The sequence below is a fragment of the Hemitrygon akajei genome, chromosome 7 (genome assembly GCF_048418815.1).
Source record: "Hemitrygon akajei chromosome 7, sHemAka1.3, whole genome shotgun sequence".
NCBI classification, from domain to species: domain Eukaryota; kingdom Metazoa; phylum Chordata; class Chondrichthyes; order Myliobatiformes; family Dasyatidae; genus Hemitrygon; species Hemitrygon akajei.
The window spans coordinates 178,695,946-178,722,276 of NC_133130.1; the positions used below are offsets into that span (position 1 = coordinate 178,695,946).

The 26,331-nt window shown below is 37.5% G+C and overlaps 1 protein-coding gene across 2 annotated transcripts in view; it reads left to right on the top strand.

The window, feature by feature from the left end:
- The window catches only part of med27 (mediator complex subunit 27), a 288,145-nt gene that overhangs the window by 256,186 nt on the left and 5,628 nt on the right, over positions 1–26,331 (top strand). For both annotated transcript variants that reach the window (XM_073052716.1, XM_073052717.1), the window contains 2 exons: positions 14,432–14,473; positions 21,239–21,316. In XM_073052716.1, coding sequence (XP_072908817.1) covers positions 14,432–14,473; positions 21,239–21,316 — 120 coding nt within the window. The remainder of the gene's footprint in view (positions 1–14,431; positions 14,474–21,238; positions 21,317–26,331) is intronic.

A 26,331-nucleotide genomic window follows, 5' to 3' on the forward strand; every position in this document is an offset into this window, starting at 1 on the left:
TATTTTGCCAAAAACACAGAAGCTCTTTCTTTAAATCATTGCAGACAGCATTGCAAATCATTCTGAATAATCAAGCTAGTCAGCTTTTGTTCATGCTGTGATGTACATTAATGAGAGCATATCTTTGGCTGAAGTGATCATAGGATTAGAAGGGTAAAAAAAATCAGTTTAGCTTCCTTTTTTTGATTTCCCTCTGTTGTGAAAACTTCTTCTGAAGACTGGATTCTCAGCTAACAAACTAAAGGAAGAGCCATAAACCTGCAGGTACCTGACAAGCTTTTATCAGCATGAGTTGTCATCTTCAAACGTAAAAGAGGTATTCGTGCCCCAAGGCAGAACAAATTTATCCAGTGTGTAACCATGTAGGAAAGCTCTGGATATGATTCTGCCATAATAAGTATTGCTAATTTGGGAACTGATATTGTAATTGGTAATTACAATCTTTTACTAGGGTGATGGATCAGCCTAGTAAACACTGAACAAATTTCCAGGCTTCAAACAATGTTCCAGATATTTCCTTTACAGTTTATAGAGTTGTTCTCATTCCATGAGAGAATGCTAGAACCAAAGGCAACAGAAAGGACCTGACATCGACAGGATATATATCAGTCTTGGTTCTTTGGTGTACGACGCAGTAGCATTGCGATTAGTGTAACACGTTACAGTGTAGCAACCTGGGTCCTATTCCTTCCTCTGTCTGTGAGGAGTTTGTACGTTCTTTCAATGATCAAGTGGGTTTCCTCCTAATGCCTAGGATTCTTCCCACATTCCCAAGACTTACAGTATAGGGTCAGTAGGTGTGGGCATGCTCTGTTGGTTCCAGTAGCGTGGCAGTATTTGCGAGCTGCAAGTATTCTCGGACTGTGTAGACCATTGATGCAAATGACGCATTTCACTGCATGTTTGATGTACATGCAACAGGTAAACCTAATCTTTAATCTTTACAGCCTGTATAGCTTTCTTTAAGCATATAGCATTGTTAACAATGTGCCAAGGTGCCTTCAAAATGTCATCATTGAAAATATGACTGTGATCTAATTTGAGTTTCCTCAGCCAGTCGTTTCCACTGACGTAGACCTTGTTTGTACAATTTTCCACAATGTCAGGTAACCACATTTGCTGAATATATGGTACATTATTTTCTTCATTTGTTCTAATAACTGTAAAACCTGGCCAAAATAACTTTTTGGTGTGACTGTGCATCTGTTAGCTGAAGGAACTCCTGTCAGTGAGTCTGTTGCAGTATTATTTTGCATGCCATTGCACTGGTTGCACTTCCACTGAAATATGCTGTTTGCTTCTGTTGCTTTTGCTACTTGTGACACAGATTCTCTATACACTCAGTTCCTCATTATCTGAACAAAACTTCCAAATGATACACACCTTTCTGAGTTTGTTTTGAATTGCCATTAAAATTTCATTTTACCTTTCTTTTTTTTAAAACTTTTTTTTATTGTGTTTTCAAGTAGTTACAGAATAAAAGTGTATGAAAAAGAAAATGTATGTTACCCATCCCCCCTCCCCTTAACCCCTCCCCCCTAACATCCCTATAGAAAAAAAGAAGAAAGAAAAAAAAAGGAATGCCTGGATATCGGAAGATCCCCACATGCTCCATGGAGTTCGTAATAACTTTAGTATATATATTTATTTCTTTCTCCAAGTAACCAATTATTTCATCTTCGGAGCACCTATATATTTAATCCTATCTTTTGTAAATAAGGGCGCCAAATTTTCAAAAATGTTTCATATTTATCTCTTAAATTATAAGTAATTTTTTCAAGTGGAATACAGCCATAAATTTCTTTCTTCCAACGATCTATACTTAAATATGTATCCGATTTCCAAGTAACTGCAATAGCCTTTTTGGCTACTGCCAATGCAATTTTTATAAATTCTTTCTGATATTTATTCAATTTGGATATCAGTTTTATCCCTTCAATATCACCTAGTAAAAGTAATATTGGATTATGTGGAAGTTGTATTCCAATAATTTGTTCCAATAAAACTCTTAAATTTGTCCAAAAAGGTTGAATTTTAGAACAAGACCAAGTAGAATGTAAAAAAGTACCAATTTCTTGGTTACATCGGAAACACTGATCAGATAAATTTGGGTTTAATTTATTTATTTTTTGTGGTGTAATTGATGTAAAAAATTGTATTGCACTAATCTTAATCGGACATTTATTGTATTTGTCATACTCTCAAGACATAGTCTTGACCAATTTTTTTCTTCAATTTTAATATTCAAGTCACTTTCCCATTTTTGTCTTGACTTATGGACTCCTTGTTTAATTGCCTGTTTTTGAATCAAATAAGGGTCCATAGTTCTGAAAAAAATTGACAATGTATAATTACCGTAGATTTCACACTACAGAGCGCACCTGATTAAAAGCCGCTGGCTCTAATTTTAGAAAGAAAATCAATTTTGTACTTGTACAAGCCACACCGGATTTTAGGCCGCACCGGATTTTCGGCCGCAGGTGTCCCACGTTGTAATATGAGATATTTACACAGAAAGATATTACACGTGAGGATTTTTTAACTTTTAATTAAATCCATATGGTAACATAAACAAATACATATTGCAAATGCTTTTTTTCGAACCGTGCCTGTAACGTGGCTACTTTTAAATATACATACGTATCGGTAACACAAATTACGTTGCGTATACTTTTTTACTGAACAACATTCCAATATCTCCTAACGACTGGTAAAAAATATATATACTGCAGCCTACCAGGAAATGTTATTGATCGCCTTTAACTTAAAAGCAGCGTTCGCTCGGATCTAATGCCGCTCGCCCCCCACCTTCCTGTTTATCGCAAACCGGTATTTCCCACAAGACGCGGCGAAACCGGGTGTGACGTCATAGCATCCCGCGATGTAGTACAGAAAACAAATCTAGTTAAAACACTTCTAACTTTATCTAGAAATTACTAACAAATGAATTACTAAGCGAAAATATTATAAACTAAATTACTGCCATAAAGGCAGCACAATGCTTTTCTTCGAGTGTTTTCCATGTTGATGAGGGTGAGTACAAATGACTGATTTACAATAATTTAATTGTGAAAGTGCGCTTGATTTATCGTACAATTTCATTGGACCTCTGTGAACTACTCATCAATTTTATTGGTCTACTGTTACGAGGCAAAATGTTTTTGGCGGCATGAAAAAAAATCATGCATTAGCCGCACCGTAGTAAAGGCCGCAGTGTTCAAAGCTGTTCAAAATGTGGGAAAAAAGTAGCGGCTTATAATCCGACATCTACGGTAGATATCTCCCCACCGAATCAATTAATACGTTTTGTATTTTAATTGGTAAATTTTTGTTAACCAAAATTGCAACTCCTCTCGCCTTTGAATTAAATGAAGCTGTAATAACATTTCCAACCCAGTCTCTTTTTAATTTCTGATGTTCTATGTCTGTTAAATGAGTTTCTTGTAAAAAAGCTATATCTGTTTTCATTTTTTTAATGTATGTTAAAATTCTTTTTCTTTTTACCGGCCCATTAAGCCCATTAACATTAAAACTTAAAAAATTCAGTAGATTAGTCATTATTTTTTTTAAATTATATTACTCCAATCTATAATAATACCTAATCTTTCAACTTTCGTGGTATCCTGGGAAATCTTTATAAAAATCTCCATGTTGCTATGTGTGTCCCCACCAATCATCCAGGCAAAAAGATAGAAGAAAAATAGAATATAAAGAAAAAAACAAAATACCCCCCTACTAATGTTGTGAAAAAAAAACACAACATTACCCCCCTCTGTTGTACGGGTCATGGCAATCGCCATGATTACACACGTGAATCCCGTAGTAACCGATCCAAAGCTCCCCAGCCCCCCCGCAACATAAAAAAGTATATATATAAGAAGAAAAAAATACTATTCTCAATTAGTATTTCTAAAATTTTGCTTTTCTCTTCTATAATATCCATAAATGTCCATCACTTCTGTTCGCTGACTCTATCTTCATCTTTAATCCATTACGTTTGGAAGCCTCTATGTGTAATTAGTGAATAGATGAAAGTTTTTGTGCGAACTCCTCCGCTTTTCGATAATCGGAAAAAAATCTTTTTCCCTCCTCCAAAAAAATTATCAGTGTTGCTGGGTGATGCATTATAAATTTATAACCCTTTTCCCATAAGGCTTTTTTCGCTGGGTTAAATTCCTTCTTTCTCTTCAAAAGGTTGTAACTTATATCAGGATAAAAAAGAACTGGTTTCCCTTCTATCATCAATGGCCCGTTTCTATTTTGGCACTTTGGACAGCCGCCTTCAGGATCTTTTCTTTATCTTGGTATCTTAAGCATTTTATCAAAATTGATCGTGGATCTTGATCAGCTTGAGCTCTTGACCTTAAGGATCTATGAGCCCTTTCAATCTCAATTGGAGTTTCTCTTTCCATTTCCAATTTTTCAGGGATCCATTTTTGAAAAAATTTTATTGTATCTTCTCCTTCTATATCTTCTTTAAGTCCAACAATTTTAATATTTTTTCGTCTACTAAAATTTTCAAGCTTATCAATTTTTTCCATAAATTGTTTTCTTTCTGATGTCCAAGCAGTATTTTCATTTTCCATTTTGTCCATTCTTTCAACCATGTCTTCCGTTTTAGTTTCCAAGTCCATAATTCTCTTTTCCATTTTTTCCTGTCTCTTTGTCATTTTATCAAGCATAATCTCCATATTTATCATTTTTTAGTACTTTTTGATTACTTTTAATTACTTTTAATGCGTCTAATTTACGCATTATTTACCTCAAAGTCTTTTCTATATTTCCAGAAGAACTTTTATCTCCCTCTTCGTCTGATCTTTCCAGAGAATCTGACTCTCCCTCAGATTCACTTTCACTTTCAGTTGCAGTCGTAACTGGGCTTTGTAGTTCTGGTTACTCCCGTTTGCGCATGCTCCTTCCTTCACGTTTGCGCAGTTCTCGTTGGTCTTTTCCTTTAGAAATGGCCGATGTTGCCGCAGTTTCCTGTTCCGTATCGCCGGTGGTATAATGTACCTGAGACCGCGGTTCTTTGGTAGACGTGGGCCTTGCTCCTGCTCCAACTTGCGTTGTCTTCCCGGTATTAGTTTTCTTCAGCTTCTGTTTTTGAGGCATAGCTTGAAACAATCCGGAGTAGTTTATAAGTAACTTTTAGAAAGTATTGACTAACTTTTCTTCACTTAAACATTAATTTATTAACTTTTTACGGGAGAGCTGGGTTCCAGCGTCTCGATCCTACGTCATCACGTGACGTCCCCCCATTTTACCTTTCTTGTACCAGGACCTGTAACCTATTAGAATGAGACCATTAATTTGACAACTGAAACACTCAGCTCTTTTAAATTGACAATACTGTGATGAGTGATAAACCATTGTAACAGTAACAAATAAACTGAACCAGTCGAACTTGAATGCTTCAGACTTGGTTTTGTATTCTAAGACTTTGCTACAGATTGCAATACATCAGAATCTTGTAGTGGATGAAGTTTTTCCAGCACTTTTGATACATATCCATTGATGCATAAACTTTACATGTATAATTATTTGTTCCAAACAGCTTGACTAAATTTGTTCTTGAACTAAAACGACCCCAAAACTACAAATGTGCAATATAAGGATCATTTAACCAAACGATGTATCAATATATCAACTAATAAAGTCGCTGTAATTCTGACCGCGGTTCCTAAACCAAGAGTTTTCAGCTACTTCTAACATCTGAAATATTCTTCCTGTTTCTGTTGTCTTGTTTGAAGATTTGTTGGTGTGCTATTTGCTTCTGGCTGAATCTCCATCAGGAATATTCCTTCCGTTACATTTTTAAATCACATTATTTTGGATTCTCACAATAATTCCCCCTTCAACTTCCAGAATATTGTTTGGCAATAAGGATATTTCCATTTATTCAGTATAAAACTGAATGGGTTTTTTGGGCTTATCATACTCATTGAGACACCTGATATAAGTGGTGCAGCCATGTTGTCCCACTACAGTGTAAAAGGGAAACAATGCATGAAATAGTTGAATAATAAATCTGTACCACTATATCTTGTCATAGGGCCTTCTGTGATGAGCACTTCAGTTCTGCATGTGCTGGCCTTGGACAAAGCCAGAGAGTTGTGAACACAGCCCAGTCAATCCTGAAAACCAGACTCTTTGCTATTGACTCTAGTCTGTTCGTCTGACTGCCTCAAGAATGCTGCCAGCATAATCAAAGATCTGTCCCACAGTGGTTATTCTCTTTCCTCCCCCCCCCCCTTTCAATTGGGCAGAAAACATAAACGTTTGAAAGCATGGCCCTTGCACCTTATTTGCCTGCAATGCACTTTCTCCATAACTATAACACTATCCCCTATTATTGTGTTCCTTTTATTCTACTACAATGATCTGTCTGGATGGCATGTAAAGTAAACCTTTTTACTGTATCTCAGTATATGTGATGATAATAATGCAATTAAAAGTCAAACTTCACGTGCGTTATCACAAGAAAATGCTGTACACCTAAAACTTACCAGGTGGGTGGCAGAAATGTAATTCAAATGTACTAAGGAAAACAAGCACCTTTATCCCTTCAAATTCCCTGGAGCCCCAGTTTTTAACATCAGCAACATCATTGACATAGATTATTTTGTAAAAAGAAATTAATTAAAAATGTTGAGTGATTAGGAGTGATAGGCAGTGGTCTGAAAATCTGCTAGTGAGGCATCAGCAAAGTCCCAAGGGTACAGGATTATCAGTTTTACGGTGTATCTAAAGTTATGAGCTGTTTACATAACTTGTAAACTTGTAAGTTTTGAGCTGTTTACATGTTAACATTTCTGGCCAGCAGATTGAAAGTTCCAGACTGTCTGGGGAATTGTTACATTGGATCCAAGCGGTCACACAATAAAACTGCTCCATATATTGTGACGGCAATACAAATGTGCAAACATATACATAGTGATAAACTAGCTTCAAATAGAACACCTTGATTAGCACAGGTTCATTGGAAAAAGAAAACTATTTGGCCCACTGATCTTAGATAGCTGACTAAAGTTCATATTTTAGGTCAACTGATGGTGGTTTGAGGAACAACAATGAGACTGTAGTCATATGCTGTGTTACCCTAATACAGAGTACCTTGTGATACACTAGGTCACCAGCATGCCAACTAATTCGCAGCATGATAAGTACATTCAATCACCACAAAGATATCATAAATCACAGACACATTATGGGCAACCTGTTTCTACCATGAGAATGAAACATTTTTGAAAACATTGTAAATCAATATCGAAGAGCAAGTACTCTCTGCATTAGAGTAGTCAGTATTTAACTACTCTCTTAAATTAAGTTGCTTGCAATGGGAAACAGCAATCTAAACAGGTGATCACTGCAGTATTATTTATAGTGCAGTGAACTCTAATAAAATCAAATGGAGGAAAATTAGAACTGCTTCTTGGAACACAGGGGAATGGTTGTGAAAGGAGCTGGATTAGGAGACAGCACATCTGTACATTTGCTGGTCATTTTGGGTGTAATGATAAAGTTGTAGTTTCTATAATTTCATAAAATCAGAAACAGTCGCTTTCAACCCACCTCATCCAAGCCGATTGTGATGTCAATTCTATTGCCGGCATGAAACCAATATTCCACTACACCTTTCCTAACCAAGCACCTATCTAAGTGCCTTCTAAATGCAGTTGATGACAAAATTGCATTTGTCTATAGAGGAGAAGTCATGGATATTGAGGAGAGGGTGGGCAACCTAGCATGAACCACAAGTGGTGGCAGTCCTTACGGGAATTAATATCATTAAGAGGAAACGATCAGAAATGCTTAATGGCACATGAAAGCAGATTGACGGGAAATCGAAGTGGATTGACTGGCCTGTTAAATCCTGAGAAGAAGGAGAGCATTCATAAAAGGAATCACCGTGATAATGAGGGGATGGCTATGAATATTAATTAAACATATCAACAGAGTATATTAAAGATGTTCAGTGTAATTTTACAAGTTTCTTACATTATTATAACAAGAAATGAACCATTAGAGGTAATTACAAATTCCAAAACAGAATACTGAAATTAAAAATGATGAAGTCACAGAATGGTTACTGCACGGAAGGGATCATTCAGCGTTTCCAGTGTATACTGGTCTCATGCCAGAGCCGTGTATTTCTTCTCTTTCAGATACTCATCCAAAATGAATGTTGCAATTAAATCACCTGCTTGCACTCCATATTCTTAACTGCTCTCTTTTTTTAAGATCATCAGCACATTATTGCTTATTACAACTATCATCTTAACTCAATGTCACTTACGTTCTGAACCTCACCTCAAACTAAAAGGTTAATTAACTCCTTTTACATCCAAAAGTTGATGGGGATAAGGCAGGTGAGTGGAGATAAGTCCATGGCCAGATCAGCTATGATGTTATTGAATGGTGGAGCAGGCTCAACGGGCCAGATGGCCAACTTCTGCTCCTATTTCTTATGTTTTAATGTTCTCTGTATATCCTAATGACAGCTCCAGATTCTAAGAATCAGCTACACACATTGGGAAATTTAAAGCAACCAATCAACTTCATTTATTTTCAGTTTTTCATTAATTGTTTTGTTTTTATATTTTCGTATAAATGTATCTCAAGTGTAGTATATGGTAACATATACATACTTTGATAATTTTTTTTTTGGCTTTGACTACCAACCTGCATGACTTGGTGATGTTGGATGTAACCAGAGCACCAAGAGGGCCACAGGGAAATGTTCAAACACAGAAAACACTTGAGGTCAGGATTGAACCTAAATCTTTGGCACTGTGCTGCACCATCTCCACTAATCATACTGCTGCCCTCCTTTCCTCAAAGGATAGTGGAAGCAGAACCTTTTGAATATTTTTAAGGCAGTAGTAGGTTGAGAAGCAAGTCACTGAATGATTACCACTGGTAGACAAGATCGTGGAACTGAGATTGCAGTCAGATCGGCCATGGTGTGACAGGCTCGAGAGGCCACATCGCCTAGTACTACCTCTTCTTAGACTATTTGTAGCCAGATCAAATTGTGCAAGTATCATTGTGGCAACATCCATGAAACAGCAATCAAAAAGATGAAAGTTGACGTTTTGACTCAACCAAAAATGTTGACTTATGCTATTTGCCTCCACAGCTGCTGCTTGACCAGCAAAGTTCTTCCAGTGTTCATTTTCTCATTCTAGTTTCCAACATTTGTGATTTGTTTTTTTACCTCATCTCTGTCTTAAGTGGCTGACCTCTGCAAGAAGAATCATTTTCTCAATATTTACTCTGTCATGTCCCATCAGGATCTTGTACATTTCAGTCATGTCATCTGTCCCTCTTTTAAATTCCAGAGACACGAGCCTTTTCTGTCAAATCTTTTATCATAAAAAACCTATTTGAACTATTTCCAACACAACATCTTTTCTTAAAATAAGGAAACTAATACTGTCACTTAGTAGCCCAGTTGCAGTCTCACCAATACCTTCATACTGTAACTTCCCTAATTTTGTATTCATTTCCCACAGTAATAAACAATAACATTTTAAATTGCCCACTTTACCTGTATACTCAATAAACTTTTGTAAAATTGTGCAAAGGCATACCCATTTTTTCTGTATTTCAAAACTTTACATTCTCTCACTATTTAGATATTTTTACTGTCAAAATAACATTTTCTGAGCTACAGCAGCTGAAGACATCGGCTTCCACTTCTGTGTCTACTCTATTAGATGCACTCCTGCACCTAATAAATTGGCCACTGAGTGTATGTTTTACAACTTGAAAACAGGGAAGTTAGTAGTAATCAAGTTTGTATCAAATATTGAATTAGTAGATGGGACATTCCTTTTGTATACTTTTAAATATAAGATTAAATCTACTTTTCTTAAAAACTGGTAAATGTTTAAAATAATTTGTGAGATAGTTCAAAGTTAAGAGTCTGTATCTGGTTGGATTTTGCTCTTAGAGAAGTTATTGAAGAAGATGATCTTCAATGGTGTGAATGGCAGTTCTCATCCACACTTTGTTTTCTTAAATTTCATTTGCACCTACCTTTTGGCAGGCAGGGTCATTAACTTAACTGTGAAGTAGATACAGTCTGTTTTATGCTATGAGTTACTTATTTTGAAATGCTAAACATTGTAAGTGTTGGTGTTTGGTGGTCTTCAGTCAGCGCAAAGATCTTTCTTATTAAAATGTGGTATTTAAGTAATATCACATAAGCTCCAAGAGAGTCATGGCCACCTCTACTGCCATAATGAAGTCACACTCAGGTTGGAGGACCAATACCTCATTTTCTATCTGGCTAGTCTCTAACCTGATGGCATTAACATTGATTTCTCTCATTTCTGGCAATTTCTAACCCCATCATCCTCCTCACTTTTTCCTATCCCCCATTCTGACTCCCCTCTTACCCCTTCTCTTCTCATCCTCTCTGGTGTCCCTCCTCTTTTTCCCATGGTCCACTCTGATCTCCTTCTTCAGCTGTTTACCTTTTCCACCTTTTGCCTTCCAGTGTCTCACTTCATCCCATTTGCTCCACCTAATTGACTTCACTTACTATCTGCCATTTCACACTGCATATCCTTCCCCTCCCCACCTCTTTATTCTGGCTTCTCCCTTCCTTTTGAGTCTTGATGAAGGGTCCCAGCCTGAAACATTGCTTGTTTATTCCTCTTTTGTGTTTATCAAAATTTGGTTGTTTGTTGGTATTAAGACACGATTTTTGTGTGAAAAATATCTTTCTGGAACAAATTCAGTTGCACTGTACAACATGTTTAATGAATAAGCATCTTTCACTGAATATATTTCCCACATTAGTTAACATTTGCAGGATAAGTAAACTGTTCATTTGAAATTGCTGCTTTGAAATTCTTCAGTGTTGCAATAGACATACAATGATGCAAGACTTTCTCAGTGAACTTGATTATTTATAAATGATTGGAAAGCAAACTTCTCTCCACCAGATGATATGTCAGCATTTTCTCAAAAAGAGTACGTTGCAAATATGATAATGTAATCTGTGTGGCATATATGATGGTTGCTTTATTTAGTTTCTTTATTTTAATTCCAGCACTGGCAGACTAGAATTCATTGTTCATTTCTAATTACCCTTGAAATGACTGCAACACTTTCTTGAACTGAATGAAGACATTCCCACTCTGTTGCTTAGTTGATAGTTCGATGACCCAGACCTATGACAACAGAAAGCATTATGCCTTTCCTAGTCAGTATCATGTGGAGGAACTGTAGTGACTTTCCATGTGGTTGCTAACTTGTCATTTATTTATTGAGATACAGCACGGAATAAGCCCTTCCGGCCATTTGAGCCACGCCGCCCAGCAATCCTGATTTAACCCTCGCCTAATCACAGGATAGTTTGCAATGACCAAATAACCTACCAATTGGTACATCTTTGGACTGTGGGAGGAAACCAGAGAACCCAGAGGAAACCCATGCAGTCACGGGGAGAGCGTACAAACTCCTTATAGGCAGTGGCGCGAGTTGAACCGTGGTCTGTGGTATGGTAAAATGTTGTGCTGGCCACTATGCTCCCATGCCGTTCTAGGTGACTGGGCATGTGGAAAATGTGGGCCATTACGAAATATATTTTGGAATGGGAATGATTATTATTGTTGAATGTACCACAATACAGTGAAAAGCTTCACTTGCAACCTGTCCATGCATTACACAGAGCTCTGAGGTAGAACAAGGTAAAATATGAACAGAATTCAGAAAAAAGTTTAACAGCTACAAAGAAAGTGCAGTGCAGGTAAACAATAAGATGTAAGGTCATAATAAGAGATATTGTGAGATCAGGTATCCTATCTTATTTTACTAGGGAATCATTCAATAATCTTGTAACAGTGTGATAGAAGCTGTCGTTGAGCCTGGTGGTATATGCTTTCGGATTTTTTTAATCTTCTGCCCAATGGAGGAGGGGAGAAGAGAAAATATCTGGGGTGGGTGCAGTCTTTGATCATGCTGGCTGCTTTATTGAGGCAGTGAGAAGTATGGAAGGAGTCCATGGAGAGGAGGCTGGTTTCCACGATGTGCTGTGCAGCGACCACAACTGTCTGCAGTTTCTTGCAATAATGTGCAAAGTTCAAAGTAAAATTTATTTTCAGAGTACATACATGTGATCACATACAGCCCTGAGATTTTTTTCAGCAGGCATACTTAGCAATGTATAGAACGGTAACTGTAAACAGGATCTGTAAACTGTAAACAAACTGTGCAAATACAGATAATAAATAAATAGCAATAAATAACGAGCATGAAATAACAAGATAAAAGAGTCCTTAAATAAAGGTGTCATCTTTTGATGGTTGAGGGGTAGTAACTGTTCTTGAACCTGGTGGTGCAGATACTGAAGCACTTGTACCTTCTCCCTGATGGCAGCAGCGAGAAAAGAGCATGGCCAGGATGGTGAGGATCTCTGATGATGGATGCTGCTTTTCTACGTTTCATGTAGATGTACTGAATGGTTGGGAGGGTTTTCCCCGTGATGTACTAGGTCGAATCCACTACCTTTTGTCGGATTTTCCACTCAGAGGCATTGGTGTTCCCATAGCAGGCCGTAACGTAGCAGTAACCACACTTTCCACCACACATTTATAGACGTTTGCCAAGGTTTTTGATGACATGCTGAATCTCCGCAAACTCCTGAGGAAGTAGAGGTGCCGCCGTGCTTTCTTCACAATTACATTTATATGCTGGGTCCAGGACAGATCCTCTGAGATAGTGACACCCAGGAATTTATAGTTACTTTGCCTCTCCTGAAGTCTACTGTCACTTCCTTGATCTTATTAGCATTATGTGAGAGGTTGTTGTTATTACACCACTCAGTCAAATTTTTAATCCTGTATGCTGGTTTATCACAAACTTGCATATGGTGTTGGAGCTGTACTTAGCCACACAGTCCTAGATGTAGAGTAGAGCAGGAGGCTAACCACACATCCCTGTGGTTGCCATAACAAGCTGTTTTACATCAGATACAATGTTTTCTATGGTACATCAGTGACAATTGGTAAGGGTCAACAGGGACATCCAAATTTATATATCCTGCTGAAGAAGTAAAGGCATTGGTGAGCTTTCTTGGCTATGGCATTAACATGGTTGGATTAAGTCAGGCTATTGTGATGCTCACTCCTAGAAACTTGAAGCTCTCAACCCTTTCAATCTCAACACTTTTGACATAGCATATGCACTCCCCCCCCCCCCCCCCACCCACCACCACCACTCCTTCCTGAAGTCAATGACCAACTCTTCTGTTTTGATGACATTGAGGGAGAAAATTGTTGTCACAATACCATGTTACTAACCTCTCTATTTCCATCCATTCTTATTGACTTATTCTTATTTGCGATGCGGTGCACTACAGTGGTGTCATCCGCAAACTTGTAGATGGATTTAGTGCAGAATCTGGCTCTGTAGTAATGAGTGCAGGGGGTTAAGGACACAACCTTGTGGAGCACCAGTGTTTAGAATAATCATAATGGAAATTTTGCTACCTATCCTTACTGATTGTGGCCTGTTCTTCGGGAAGTTGAGGATCTAGACCATTCTGCAGTCACAGTACACTGGTGACTTAGGAAGAGGAATCTCTAGTGTGGGATGTAGGGAGCCGATCATGCATGTTCCTTTGTGCTGGATGTTATGTGTATAATGTCTAATCTGGTTTTCAGATTACTTGAGACAAATGAGAGACTGGATGGTGCAGTCTACAAGAGTCTGGTGTTCCGATCTATGGATCAGGATTCAAACTCAGCTGATATAAGTAGAATAGCTGTAGGTTTAGCCCTTATAAATTAAAATTGGATTGATCAAACCCATTCCCCACAAGTATAATCCTAAGACTATAACTTTGTCATTAATTAGTATTATATTGGGAATGTCTACTTGGTACTTCTGCAGTATTATTTCCAGCTAAATAATAATTAAGAATAGAATATTCACATAATCTTTGAACATCAGCAAGCTACAGGATTCTCAGTTTACATACAACATTGATGATTTAAGGTCTATGGTACTCTTCAGCCCTCATCTCTAAGGAACCATCACAATCTCACCATTATTTCCTAAGAGTATTAGTCAGGCTCCTCTTGAGTGAAATGAACAAGTCCTGGTTTTGTATGAAAGCAGGTGATAGTGGACGCAATTGGGAATTAGATTGAACATGACTGGTCTTGTTCCAAATAAGACTAAACAGCTGTTAGTCCAAACTTCTACCTGAAATCATGTTGGATTGGAATCTATAGATAAATTGATAGATTTCAAACCTACCATGCTGCATGTTTTATTCAATTGTTCTAGATTTATTACTACTTATTTTACATAAATGATCTTCCAAGCAAGTGAAGTATTTCATAATTTCATTCAGAAATTATCTTATTTATATTTAGTGGTCTACAGTCTCTTATTTTTGCCTCTTATTTTACAGCTGGATATATGGTCCAAGTCAAATTATCAAGTCTTTCAGAAGGTGAGTATCCTATTATTCTTCTTTTTAAGATGTTAAGTTCAATGTTGCCCATATTCATATAAATGCCAGCTTCAAGCAGATTTTTGAAATGTGGTGAGTGTCCAATTGTTCACTTAGATGGAGTGAGAGAGATTTAATTCAAGTAATTTTTACCATCTTGCTTTCAATTGAAAAGAGAATAACATTTTAATCATCTGCTTAGTGAACAAAAAAAAAGATTGTAATTCCTCTAACCCTGTAATTGAGCCCATTTTATCAATAGGTAATAAATTCCCAATATATTTTTGGTTAAATGGCCTAAATCTGCTGAGCTGAAGCAACTGAGTACTTAATGTATTGTATCATGATTGCTAGTTAAGAATAACTTTTGAATATGATTGTAAAATTATCTGATGTTTACATGCAATTATTAATGTTCTTAGTAAGTAGAATGCTGTTTGTTCTTGGCTATAAGTCATCACTTTCTCAAGAGAAACACAAACGAATGTATCACTGAAATGAGGTACATAAATGACAAAGGAGAAATGATTTAGTTTTACAAAATCTTTCAAACATGGAAACACACAAGCCATTATTTTGTGGTCAACTTAACTGAATGTCACTCAGTGCACATTATACTTCCACTTGGCCAAATACCTATTGGAGACAGTTGTTGTGGTTAGAAATGCATTTAATTGTGGCTCAGTACTAAGTAAACACAACAGGCAATTATCTATGTTTGGAAAGTAATGGGACGTCTTCAGATGGTTTCTTCAAGACTCCTGCTCTCATTCACCAGACAAGGACCTTATGAAATAAAAAACAAAATGTCAGTGCTGAATTGTTTAGCAGTAATTATGCCATTAAAATCTGATGCACCAAAATGGACTAGCCTTAATCATTAAAATTATCAGCAAAAGTTAGGTATCTCATTTTCATCAGTAGAATAAAACTAGGTCTGGCTTAGTACTCATTGAGCAAAGGCTGTAGTGGGTCCTTGTGATTATGTTGGCATCAGCTGATATTTTTTGAGACTCTGTGCCTTTGCCCACCCCCAAAATATATTGACACCCATTTTAAGTCAGACAATGGCCATTGCTTTAACCCTGACAGATAAAAATTAGAAGTTTCTTTTGAAAAGCTGTAACAAAAAAATCTAGGAGCACTAAATTGGTGACATACTGTATCCTGTCAAAGTGTGTGCATCTAATTCAAATATGTTATATAATCCACTTATCTTGAATTTTAAAAGAGTGTCATAATAATTGCCATGAGTAATTAAAAAGATTTATTTTGAGAAAATGTGTTAGAAATTATTTCCCCAGATCAGTGAGTTAGTAACTAGGGAGTTTAATTTTAAGCAGGTTAAAAGAACAAAGAAATAAAAACTCATGACTTTTTCTTTCTGCTGAATGGAAGCATAATCTACCTTGGCCTTTAAGAAAATGAACACATTGTTTACATTTTTTAAGAAGGGAATGGAACCAAATGGGTAACTGTTACAGAGAACCAAAACTAACACATTTTTGTAGGTTGAAAAAAAATCTGATTCTGCTAGTAAGTAGATAACAAGCTGTAACAAAGGCTTAACCATGTAGCAAAAATGTGTTTGTTGTAAAGTGTACAAATTTTAGTAAACTCTGCCTAGTTTGGCATGAGCGTCTGGGTGGTTCACCATTGTAATGGATCAGTTCTCATCGTTTTTCCTTCAGTAAGACTTGCTCTTTTCCAAAAGGTTGTTAAATCGGGCAACAAGCATTTCTTTAACCCTGACAGTTAAAAATGAGGAGTTTCCTTTGAAAAGCAGTAATGTAAAATCCAAATATCCAGGGCAATAAATTGGGCTGATCGATTTTTAGCAGATCTGATGTGTGGTTGCCCAGAAAAAAATTATCACTTTACATTTAAAGGCGATAAATTCTCGCTTATTGTACTTACAGTGGCATTCGAAAGTTTGAGACCACCTGGTCAAAATTTCTGTTACTGTGAATAGCTAAGTGAGTAAAAGATGACCTGATTTCCAAAAGGCATAAAGTTAAAGATGACACATTTCTTTAATATTTTAAGCAAGATTACTTTATTTCCATCTTTCACAGTTTCAAAAAAACAATAAAGGAAAAGGGGTCGAAACAAAAGTTTGGGCACCCTGCATGGTCAGTACTTAGTAACACCCCCTTCGGCAAGTATCACAGCTTGTAAACACTTTCTGTAGCCATTTTTGCTCATTCTTCCTTGCAAAAGGCTTCTAGTTCTGTGATTCTTGGGCCATCTTGCCTGCACTGCTCTTTTGAGGTCTATCCACAGAGTTTCGATGATGTTTAGGTTGGGGGACTGTGAGGGCCATGACAAAACCTTCAGCTTGTGCCTCTTGAGATAGTCCATTGTGGATTTTGAGGTGTGTTTAGGATCATTATCCTGTTGTAGAAGCCATCCTCTTTTCATCTTCAGCTTTTTTACAGATGGTGTGATGTTTGCTTCCAGAATTTGCTGGTATTTAATTCAATTCATTCTTCCCTGTACCAGTGAAATGTTCCCCGTGCCACTGGCTGCAACACAAGCCCAAAGCATGATCAATCCACCCCCGTGCTTAACAGTTGGAGAGGTGTTCTTTTCATGAAATTCTGCACCCTTTTTTCTCCAAACATACCTTTGCTCATTGCGGCCAAAAAGTTCTATTTAAACTTCATCAGTCCACAGGACTTGTTTCCAAATTGCATCAGGCTTGTTTAGATGGTCCTTTACAAACTTCTGACGCTGAATTTTGTGGTGAGGACGCAGAAAAGGTTTTCTTCTGATGACTCTTCCATGAAGGTTATATTTGTGCAGGTGTTGCTACACAGTAAAACAGTGCATCTCCACTCCACAGTCTGCTAAATCTTCCTGAAGGTCTTTTGCAGTCAAATGGGGGTTTTGATTTGCCTTTCTAGCAATCTTACAAGCAGTTCTCTCGGAGAGTTTTCTTGGTCTTCCAGACCTCAACTTGACCTCCACCATTCCTGTTAACTCCCGTTTCTTAATTACATTATGAACTGAGGAAACGGCTGCCTGAAAACACTTTGCTATCTTCTTATAGCCTTCTCCTGCTTTGTGGGCATCATTTATTTTAATTTTCAGAATGCTAGGCAGCTGTTAGAGGAACCTATGGCAGCTGGTTGTTGGGACAAGGTTTGAGGATTCAGGGTATTTATAAAGCTTTGAAATTTGCATCACCCGGCCTTTCCTAACGATGACTATGAGCAAGCCAGAGCCCTAACAAGCTAATTAAAGTCTGAGACCTTGGTAAAAGTTATCTGAGAGCTCAAATCTCTTGGGGTGCCAAACTTTTGCATGGTGCTCCTTTCCTTTTTTTTCACTCTAAAATTGTACAAAACAAAAATAATACACTAATCTTTCTTAAAATGTTGAAAAGAATGTTTCATCTTTAACTTTATGACTTTTGGAGATCAGTTCATCTTCTACTCACTTAACTATTCACAGTAACAGAAATTTTGACTAGGGGTGCCCAAACTTTTGGATGCCACTGTATGCTGTGAGCATTTGCTTTTTACCAATCCTGAAATTTTTGGGAAGATTGCAGTTGGTCAATAGGTCAGAATTAGTCAATAACAAGTGTGTACGATCTGTAAGAGTGTTAAAACATTGCAACCCTGCAGCAATCAGAGAACGGCATTAACCCTTAAAGGCAAGCAGTGGCTTAAAATGTTGGAGCATGGCACTAAACATCGGTAATTAATAATTCACTAATTAAGGTGCATTCCAGTTTCTAGGCAAATTGAATTTGTAACTTGCAAATACATGTTGTTACAGAAGTGTGGGAGAGAAAGGAACATTATCCATTAAATTCTTCATGTAATGAGAGCTGTAATCTTGAACTTTCAAGAAAACAAACCGTGAACAGATTGATGTTGATAAAGGCATTACAATTACACATTACAGTTCTTCTCTTTGCCTGAGCATAAGCATCATATTTTGCTCTTGCAATTGATGCTCAATGAAAATAATTCCTATCCTGTAAATTTCAGTGACATTCTTGGTCCTTCTGAAGTAACTTTGCTCTATTTTAAGAATATGCAGTTCTTTTTTTTTTGCATGTTCTGATTTAAGTGTCCATTGCTTTTATCTCTTGTGCAGAGTCTTATTAATTCCAAGTATTGACAGGCAACATGTGCACACAAATCTGTTCAGTTTCCTCATTTCAGGTAGATATCCTTTCATGAGGCTTGGCATATTTGTAAGGCAGGGTCAGTGAAGTATTTGCAAAGAATTACCAAAATGAAAGAACTTGTGGAAATCAAGCATCCTTTTTAGCAAAAACCATGCAAAGACCAATTCTGACTTTTCCGGCTGTGAGTATTGACTTTAAAAATTTAACAGAAAGCGGGCAGATTTCAGGGTATTTCAAAGAATGTTGGCCCCATTATTTTTGGATACTGAAACACCATGGCTGCTAAAGATACTCAGCAGTTCAGTCAGAATCTGTGGAGGGTTATGTTTCCCTTCAATGTGACCTGAGATTTTAATTCTGTTTCTCTTTCCATAGGTTCTGCCCAACTTGCTGAGTATTTTCAGCATTTTGTGTTGTAGTTCTTGAAACTGAGTTAGAATCCATCTTATGATTGGATGATTGCTTGGTGGGACAGCTGTACTCAGTCTGCGGGGGTGATTCTGAACCATTTTGCATGTCCCTTTAATTCTCAGCCTCACTCTTATTCTAGCCTTGGTCTGTCTGTAGCCTCCTCCTGAGGCCCAGTGTAAACTAGAGGAACAATATCTTTCTTCTAGGCATTTTGCAGTCTTTTGGAATGAATGAATTTTCCAACTGCTGTCTTGCAATTTCCCATGTTTCATGCCTGTCCCATTTTCACCGCTGTTTCTATATAGTGCCTTGCTAACTGTACTCGTGCTCTTAATCAGTCTCCATTCTGTCTTTCATGTTGTACCTCATTCTTCCCTTACCACCCACCCCCTCCAGCTCAGCTTTCAAAAGCGATGCCCTCCACTCTACCACTAATTCTGAGGAAAGAACTTTGACCCAAATGCTGACTGTTATTTTGCAGGTGTTGTTTGGCTGGCTGAGTCTTTCGAGAATTTCTATTATTTTGTTTTAGAATCCATCTTATATTGAAAAAATGACCACTCTCATGCCTGGTTTAAGAGTGAAAGTGCTGAGTTTAGTGGAGGTTTATTTTCTTAAGTTTGGAACTCTGATATATTGGCATTTATTCCATGTTTTCTGTCTGTTTGATCTTGATCCTGGTAGAATCAGAATCAGATTTATTATCGCTGACATACGTCGTGAAATGGCATATAATGACCCAAAGCAAGAAATTGAAAGATTCCTCAGAAACAGCAAACCTATGATCACAAAACTGAACTCAGTCCTGCTACAACATTAAGTGAGAACTGGAGGAAGAAATTTCAGAGCACCAATGCCTTGAACTTTATAAAGGATTCATTACTACATAAGCAAATGCAGCTACATTTAGTCCTGCAGCTATCTCTCAGTTACAAAGTGGTGGAAGGAAACATGCTGTTAATTAATGTTTAAGAAAAATTACTTATTTGGATTATGGTTCAGAAAATAACAAAAAAGTGATAATTGTAGGAAACATTTTCATCATCATCTTCTACCATGGTACTTACATTAAAGAACTGCAAATACATAAAGAACAGCCACTAATTCCACAGTATGTATTTTTTGAAATGTTGCATGAAAATTGCTTGCAAGCCATCAATCGCATTATCTCATCCACACCACTCTCATGAATTATGAAGTGATCCGATCTGAAAATTGCCCAAGAACCATTTATTCACAATCTTGATGGAAAACATAATTGACTACATTTCATCTCTAGACAGCTTCCATTGACAGGCCACAGAGAAGGCTTTTGTTTTTATATAAAATAGATCTTTTGTTTACTTGCATTTTACTATGTTGAATGGGATGTACAGTATCTCATCATTTAACTTAGAAATAACTGACTGAGCAATGTTTTATCTGTCTATTTGTTCCTTCATTTCTTTCAAAATAACAAGCTACCCTTAAAATCATGTTCCTATTTGGTAACATGTTTACTGCTGAAGAAGCAGTAATGTAAACAAATACAAAATCTCTTTCTGAACATTTTAGATAAAAATTAATTTGAATCTATGCAATTCATTCTGGTCATGGAAATCTGCAGGGCTGTAGGAGGGAATTTTCCTAACTTCTTTGACAGATCAAGCTAGAGGTAGCCCCACTCTTCTCCAGTCATACTGTGTTGATGGGATCCAGAGATAGATTTTATCAGTGATGTTCAGTCCATGGTGATGGTTGGAGTCATCTGTCCAATTGAGCTCAGATGTTTCCCCACTTTACTTCCTACCATTGAGCAGTCAAAAGCCAGGAGAATGCTGTTCACAGGACTGAATGAAAAATAGAAAGGACAAGATTGGAAAATTACAGCAATGAACTGATAAAAAAAACCTGAATGAAAACCAGATGTTAGAGAGGCTGAAAATACTTAATTGGATTTATTTTCTGTAAATCAAGTGTTAATTTCTATAAATATAAAAGAGTTTTTAAAGCAAATTTGGGAATGTAATTCTGCCTGTAAAACCAATAAAAATCAGAAATCCGGCAACAAGGTAAAATATTCATTTACCTAGATCTTTCTTGGATACACTTATATACATTTCAGTTTAGACCCAAATAACTGATTTTTGCAATGAATCAGTTGAACATTGCAGACAGTTCTCTCAATGGTCACGTTTTCTAGCTTTCTTTTATTCTCATGTCTCTTTCAGGTGACGGATCATGCCACTACAGCACTGCTGCATTATCAGCTGCCTCAAATGCCAGACGTAGTTGTCAGGTCCTTCATGGTAAGTGAAACTCAGCTGGATTTCTCTAACCCTCCATGTATGCGTCTGCCCTCCAATTATGTGATATTTAAATTTCATGCATTTAATGGGACTTAAAGTGGGCCTCAGTACTTCCCATATTTAAATACTTAACTCCAAAACAGAAAGGTTCTCAAATGAGTTTCAAATCACTTTCTTCTTATGTTGCTGGATAATCCTACTGAGTTCCACGGGAGTAAAAGAGAAATTAACTCCATAAGACTTCTCTGTCCAACACTGCCATTTCCATGACATCATAAAATGCCCTATACAGATAATCTGCTGTCACATAGCCTTCCTCTCCAAGATTGCACAGACTCACTTTCAAGGACTCAACAACTCATATTCTTAGTGTTACTTAACCGCTTTTTAAAAATTTATTTATCTGTCTATTTATTTGCATTTGCGCAGTGCATGATCTTTTTTACATTAATTGCTTATCAGTCTTCGTGTTAGTTTTTCTTTTGTACTTCTTTGCTCTCTTGTGAATACCTGCAAAAAATGAATCTTGAAAGTATATGGTGACAAATACGTACTTTGATAATAAATTTACTTTAAACTTTGAATGATGCTGAAATAAACTAGTTGTAAGAGCTTTTTGTGGATGCTGTAAATATGAGTGGGCATCATGGTAGCATAATAGCTCAGGGTGTTGGGGTTTGGAATTCAATTCTAGCGTCCCCTATAAGTAGTTTCCCCCATAAGCGCGTGGGGTTTCTCTGGGTGCTTTGCTTTTCCTTCCACAGTCCAAAGATGTAGCAGTTAGTAATTTAATTGTGTTCATTGTGTTACAAGAATCAGCCCTCGTAATAATGGTTAGAGAGGAACAGGGAGAATCTGTAATTACCGATAAAGTACCTTTATTGAGTCAATGGAGGAACATGTGAACTTGCACAACAGAATACCTGTGTGCGCATTTCTAAATTTTCCTGACCTTCCATGAATAGTCAAAGAATAGAAAAGAAACCAATTAAAAATGAGTTTCTGCTGCTGGCCATGTATTCCTCAGAGTCCCATTTCAAATCTCCACGTCTGTGGGGCACCTCACATCCACAAAGGCAAGTCATCACTGTCTTGTATGTGAAAATCTCTGCTTTTATACTCATTTCTTACCAATTCAATATTGCATTCCAGTGTCATTGTCTATCGGTCGTGTATCTGACTTTTAATACCTTTTTATAGGCTCTGCTCCAGGCCAGCATCCATTTATTGCCCTTTTCTCAGCAAGTGACAATCGGTATTTTATGACTCTTTGTTCTCAATCAGCAACCTGCTTGAGTCACGCAGGGCAAATGCAGACCCCAACAATCACAAACCTGCATGCCATATCCAGCCAAAGAACACCTCACAAATAACTTATTTGTAAATTATCTCTTATTCACCAGATTACCTGAAGCATAATTGGCTCTACTCTAAAACACTGACCAAGCCAAGCAACTTCATCTCATTAAATGGAGAACAGAGAGTCTATTCATAAATGGCAGCCTCCATCTTCTTCCTTATGGCAAGAACAAAGGCAATTGGTTTCTTTGCTTCCACTGTCCTTATAACTCATTCAAATTCACTGATTTGTAGGTTGTAGTTCTCTCTGGCCAACGATTGTAAATTGTCCTGTGCTTAAGCTAAGGTTATATAAGTGGGTTGCTGGGAGGTGTGGCTCGTTAGGCCAGAAGGGCCTATTTCGTTCTGTATCTCCAAATAAATAAATAATGTTTTTATATCCTAAAACTCAAAAGCTTTAGTTTGCTAGCTCACTTAAAATGTTTTCCTTTAATCTTCATAGCAAGTGTTTGATGTTCAACATCCAAGTAAGTAGTTTTTGGAAGAAAAGACATTTTAAGATACGATCTCAGCCATTAGTTCTATATTATTAAAGTTGCTTTTCTAACTATTGATACTTTCTTGATTATATGAGGTACTGATATATATTGATTTCATTTGGTATTGTGGAGGATGGGTTGCAGATACAAAGTAACTTAAAGAAATGAAATACAAGCGTAATTACTCAAGTCTGAAAAAATCTGAAAGGTTCTGCTTTAACCATAGACCCTTTCTTTTACTGAACTTGTAAAGGATGTGGTTAATCAAAAAATCATTTTCTGTGTGTTTTAAATTCATATCTCATTGTAAATGTAAGAACTGCTGTACTAGTTTATGTACTGGAGGTCTCTCACTAGTGTATTCACATCCTGCCTGCAGCCATATGAACTAACAAAGAACTCTTAAATCATCTGAAGCTCCTCTTGCTGAGCTATATTGTAGCTTAAACCTGCTCTATCAGGCTGCATATTCCTCTTGTAACTACATATATCTCCTAAATTCCAGGATAGAGACCAACTAGTTTTAAAGGATCTTGGTGATTATAGTGATGACTTGCAGCGGACTGAAAAGCTTGAGCATGTAGATATTAAGAAAGAGGATGTGCTGGAACTTTTGGAAAGCATCAAGTTGGATAAGTCGCCGGAACCAGATGAGGTGTACCCCAGGCTACTGTGGGAGGCAAGGGAGGAGATTGCTGAGCCTCTGGCGATGATCTTTGCATCATCAGTGGGGACGGGAGAGGTTCCGGAGGATTGCAGGGTTGGGGATGTTGTTTCTTTATTCAAGAAAGGGAGTAGAGATAGCCCAGGAAATTATAGACCAGTGAGTGGTAAATTGATGGAGAAGATCCTGAGAGGCAGGATTTATGAACATTTGGAGAGGTATAATATGATTAGGAATAGTCAGCATGGCTTTGTCAAAGGCAGGTCGTGCCTTACGAGCCTGATTGAATTTTTGGAGGATGTGACTAAACACATTGATGAAGGAAGAGCAGTAGATGTAGTGTATATGGATTTCAGCAAGGCTTATTGAGAAAGTAAGGAGGCATGGGATCCAAGGGTACATTGCTTTGTGGATCCCAAACTGGCTTGCCCACAGAAGGCAAAGAATGGTTGTAGACGGGTCATATTCTGCATGGAGGTCAGTGACCAGTGGTGTGCCTCAGGGATCTGTTCTGGGACCCTTACTCTTCATGATTTTTATAAATGACCTGGATGAGGAAGTGGAGGGATGGGTTAGTAAATTTGCTGATGACACGAAGGTTGGAGGTGTTGTGGATAGTGTGGAGGGCTGTCAGAGGTTACAGCGGGACATTGACAGGATGCAAAACTGGGCTGAGAAGTGGCAAATGGAGTTCAACCCAGATAGGTGTGAGGTGTTTCAGTTTGTTAGGTCAAATATGATGGCAGAATATAGTATTAATGGGAAGATTCTTGGCAGTGTGGAGGATCAGAGTGATCTTGGGGACCAAGTCCATAGAACGCTCAAAGCGCTGCTGAACAGGTTGACTCTGTGGTTAAGAAGGCATACGGTACATTGGCCTTCATTAATTGTGGGAGTGAGTTTAAGAGCCAAGAGGTAATGTTGCAGCTATATAGGACCCTGGTCAGACCCCATTTGGAGTACTATGCTCAGTTCTGGTCACCTCACTACAGGAAGGATGTGAAAACCATAGAAAGGGTGCAGAGGATGCAAGGATGTTGCCTGGATTGGGGAGCATGCCTTATGAAAACAGGTTGAGTGAACTCGGCCTTTTCTCCTTGGAGTGATGGAGGATGAGAGGTGACCTGATAGAGGTGTACAAGATAATGAGAGGCATTGATTGTGTCAATAGTCAGAGGCTTTTTCTCAGGGCTGAAATGGTTGCCATAAGAGGACACAGGTTTAAGGTGCTGGGGAGTAGGTACAGAGGAGATGTCAGGGGTAAGTTTTTTTACACAGAGTGTTGAGTGCGTGGAATGGGCTGCTGGCAATGGTGGTGGAAGCGGATACGATAGGGTCTTTTAAGAGACTTTTGGATGGGCACATGGAGCTTAGAAAAATAGAGGGCTATGAGTAAGGCCTAGTAATTTCTAAGATAGGGACACATTCAGCACAACTTTGTGGGCTGAAGGGCCTGTATTGTGCTGTAGATTTTCTGTGTTTCTAAAATATGATCACCCCTTTCCTGTTAGTCCTGAAGAAGGGTTTCAACCCAAAACATCAACTGTTTACTCCTTTCCATAGATGTTGCCTGACCTGCTGAGTTCCTCCAGAATTTTGTGTGTGTTGTTTTAAAAGAGGTTTCTCTCTTTATTCCACTGAACGTCTCTGATATTCTGCTTACAACATGATGGAGCCACAAAAAAAACGTGATTCTAATTTGGGGATGGGGCCAAAGGAACATTAAAATATCATTTCTGATGTATCAAAGCTAAAACCTTTCATATTAATTCAGTGGTGAGCTTCAAAAAGATAAGAACGTGTGTATGTGTCCATCTGAGTCTAATGAGAGAGGGAAGGTGATGGTTCTAAAGTAATAGAAAAAATGTATTCCTGTTCTCTACTTTGTTGTTTCTATGTTATAGTAACAGTGACAGGGTTAATGTTGGCATTAAATTTGAGTTATTTTATAAGAAAATGCAATCTATTTTATGCTATTTTCATTTCAGTGGCTCCAGATTTAATAATAATCTCATCTGCAAGATTAAAACATAGAAGTTTCAGGTCTTTGGAGAATGCTCTCTTTTACCAATAAGGTCCTTAAGGGCTTTAGTGATACTTACCTTTTCACTAGCATCGTAGTTCAGAAGGATATATGAGTTATTAATGAGTTTTTCAGCTGAATCCCACAGATAAAACAATTAATTAAAGATAGCTTTGTAAGTAATAAACAGCCCTGAAGTTTGAACCTGAATAGGATTTGTATTTTTCAGCTGTGCAGGCTCTGTCATATTGGCTCCTTGTGGAAATGAAATATTAAATAATACCATATTTTTCCACTTTTCACCAATATTAACATAGTTCACAGATATTGTATGTCAGTGTTCCCATTAAAATAAATGTGGTATTGTGTTTGACTTACTTTCCATAATTAGGGACGTATTATTTATCACTCTGGACCATGAAAGTGAACACAAAGTCAGGACACTGTCTCTGGGACTATTGTAGACCTCATCTCATCTCATCATAAGATG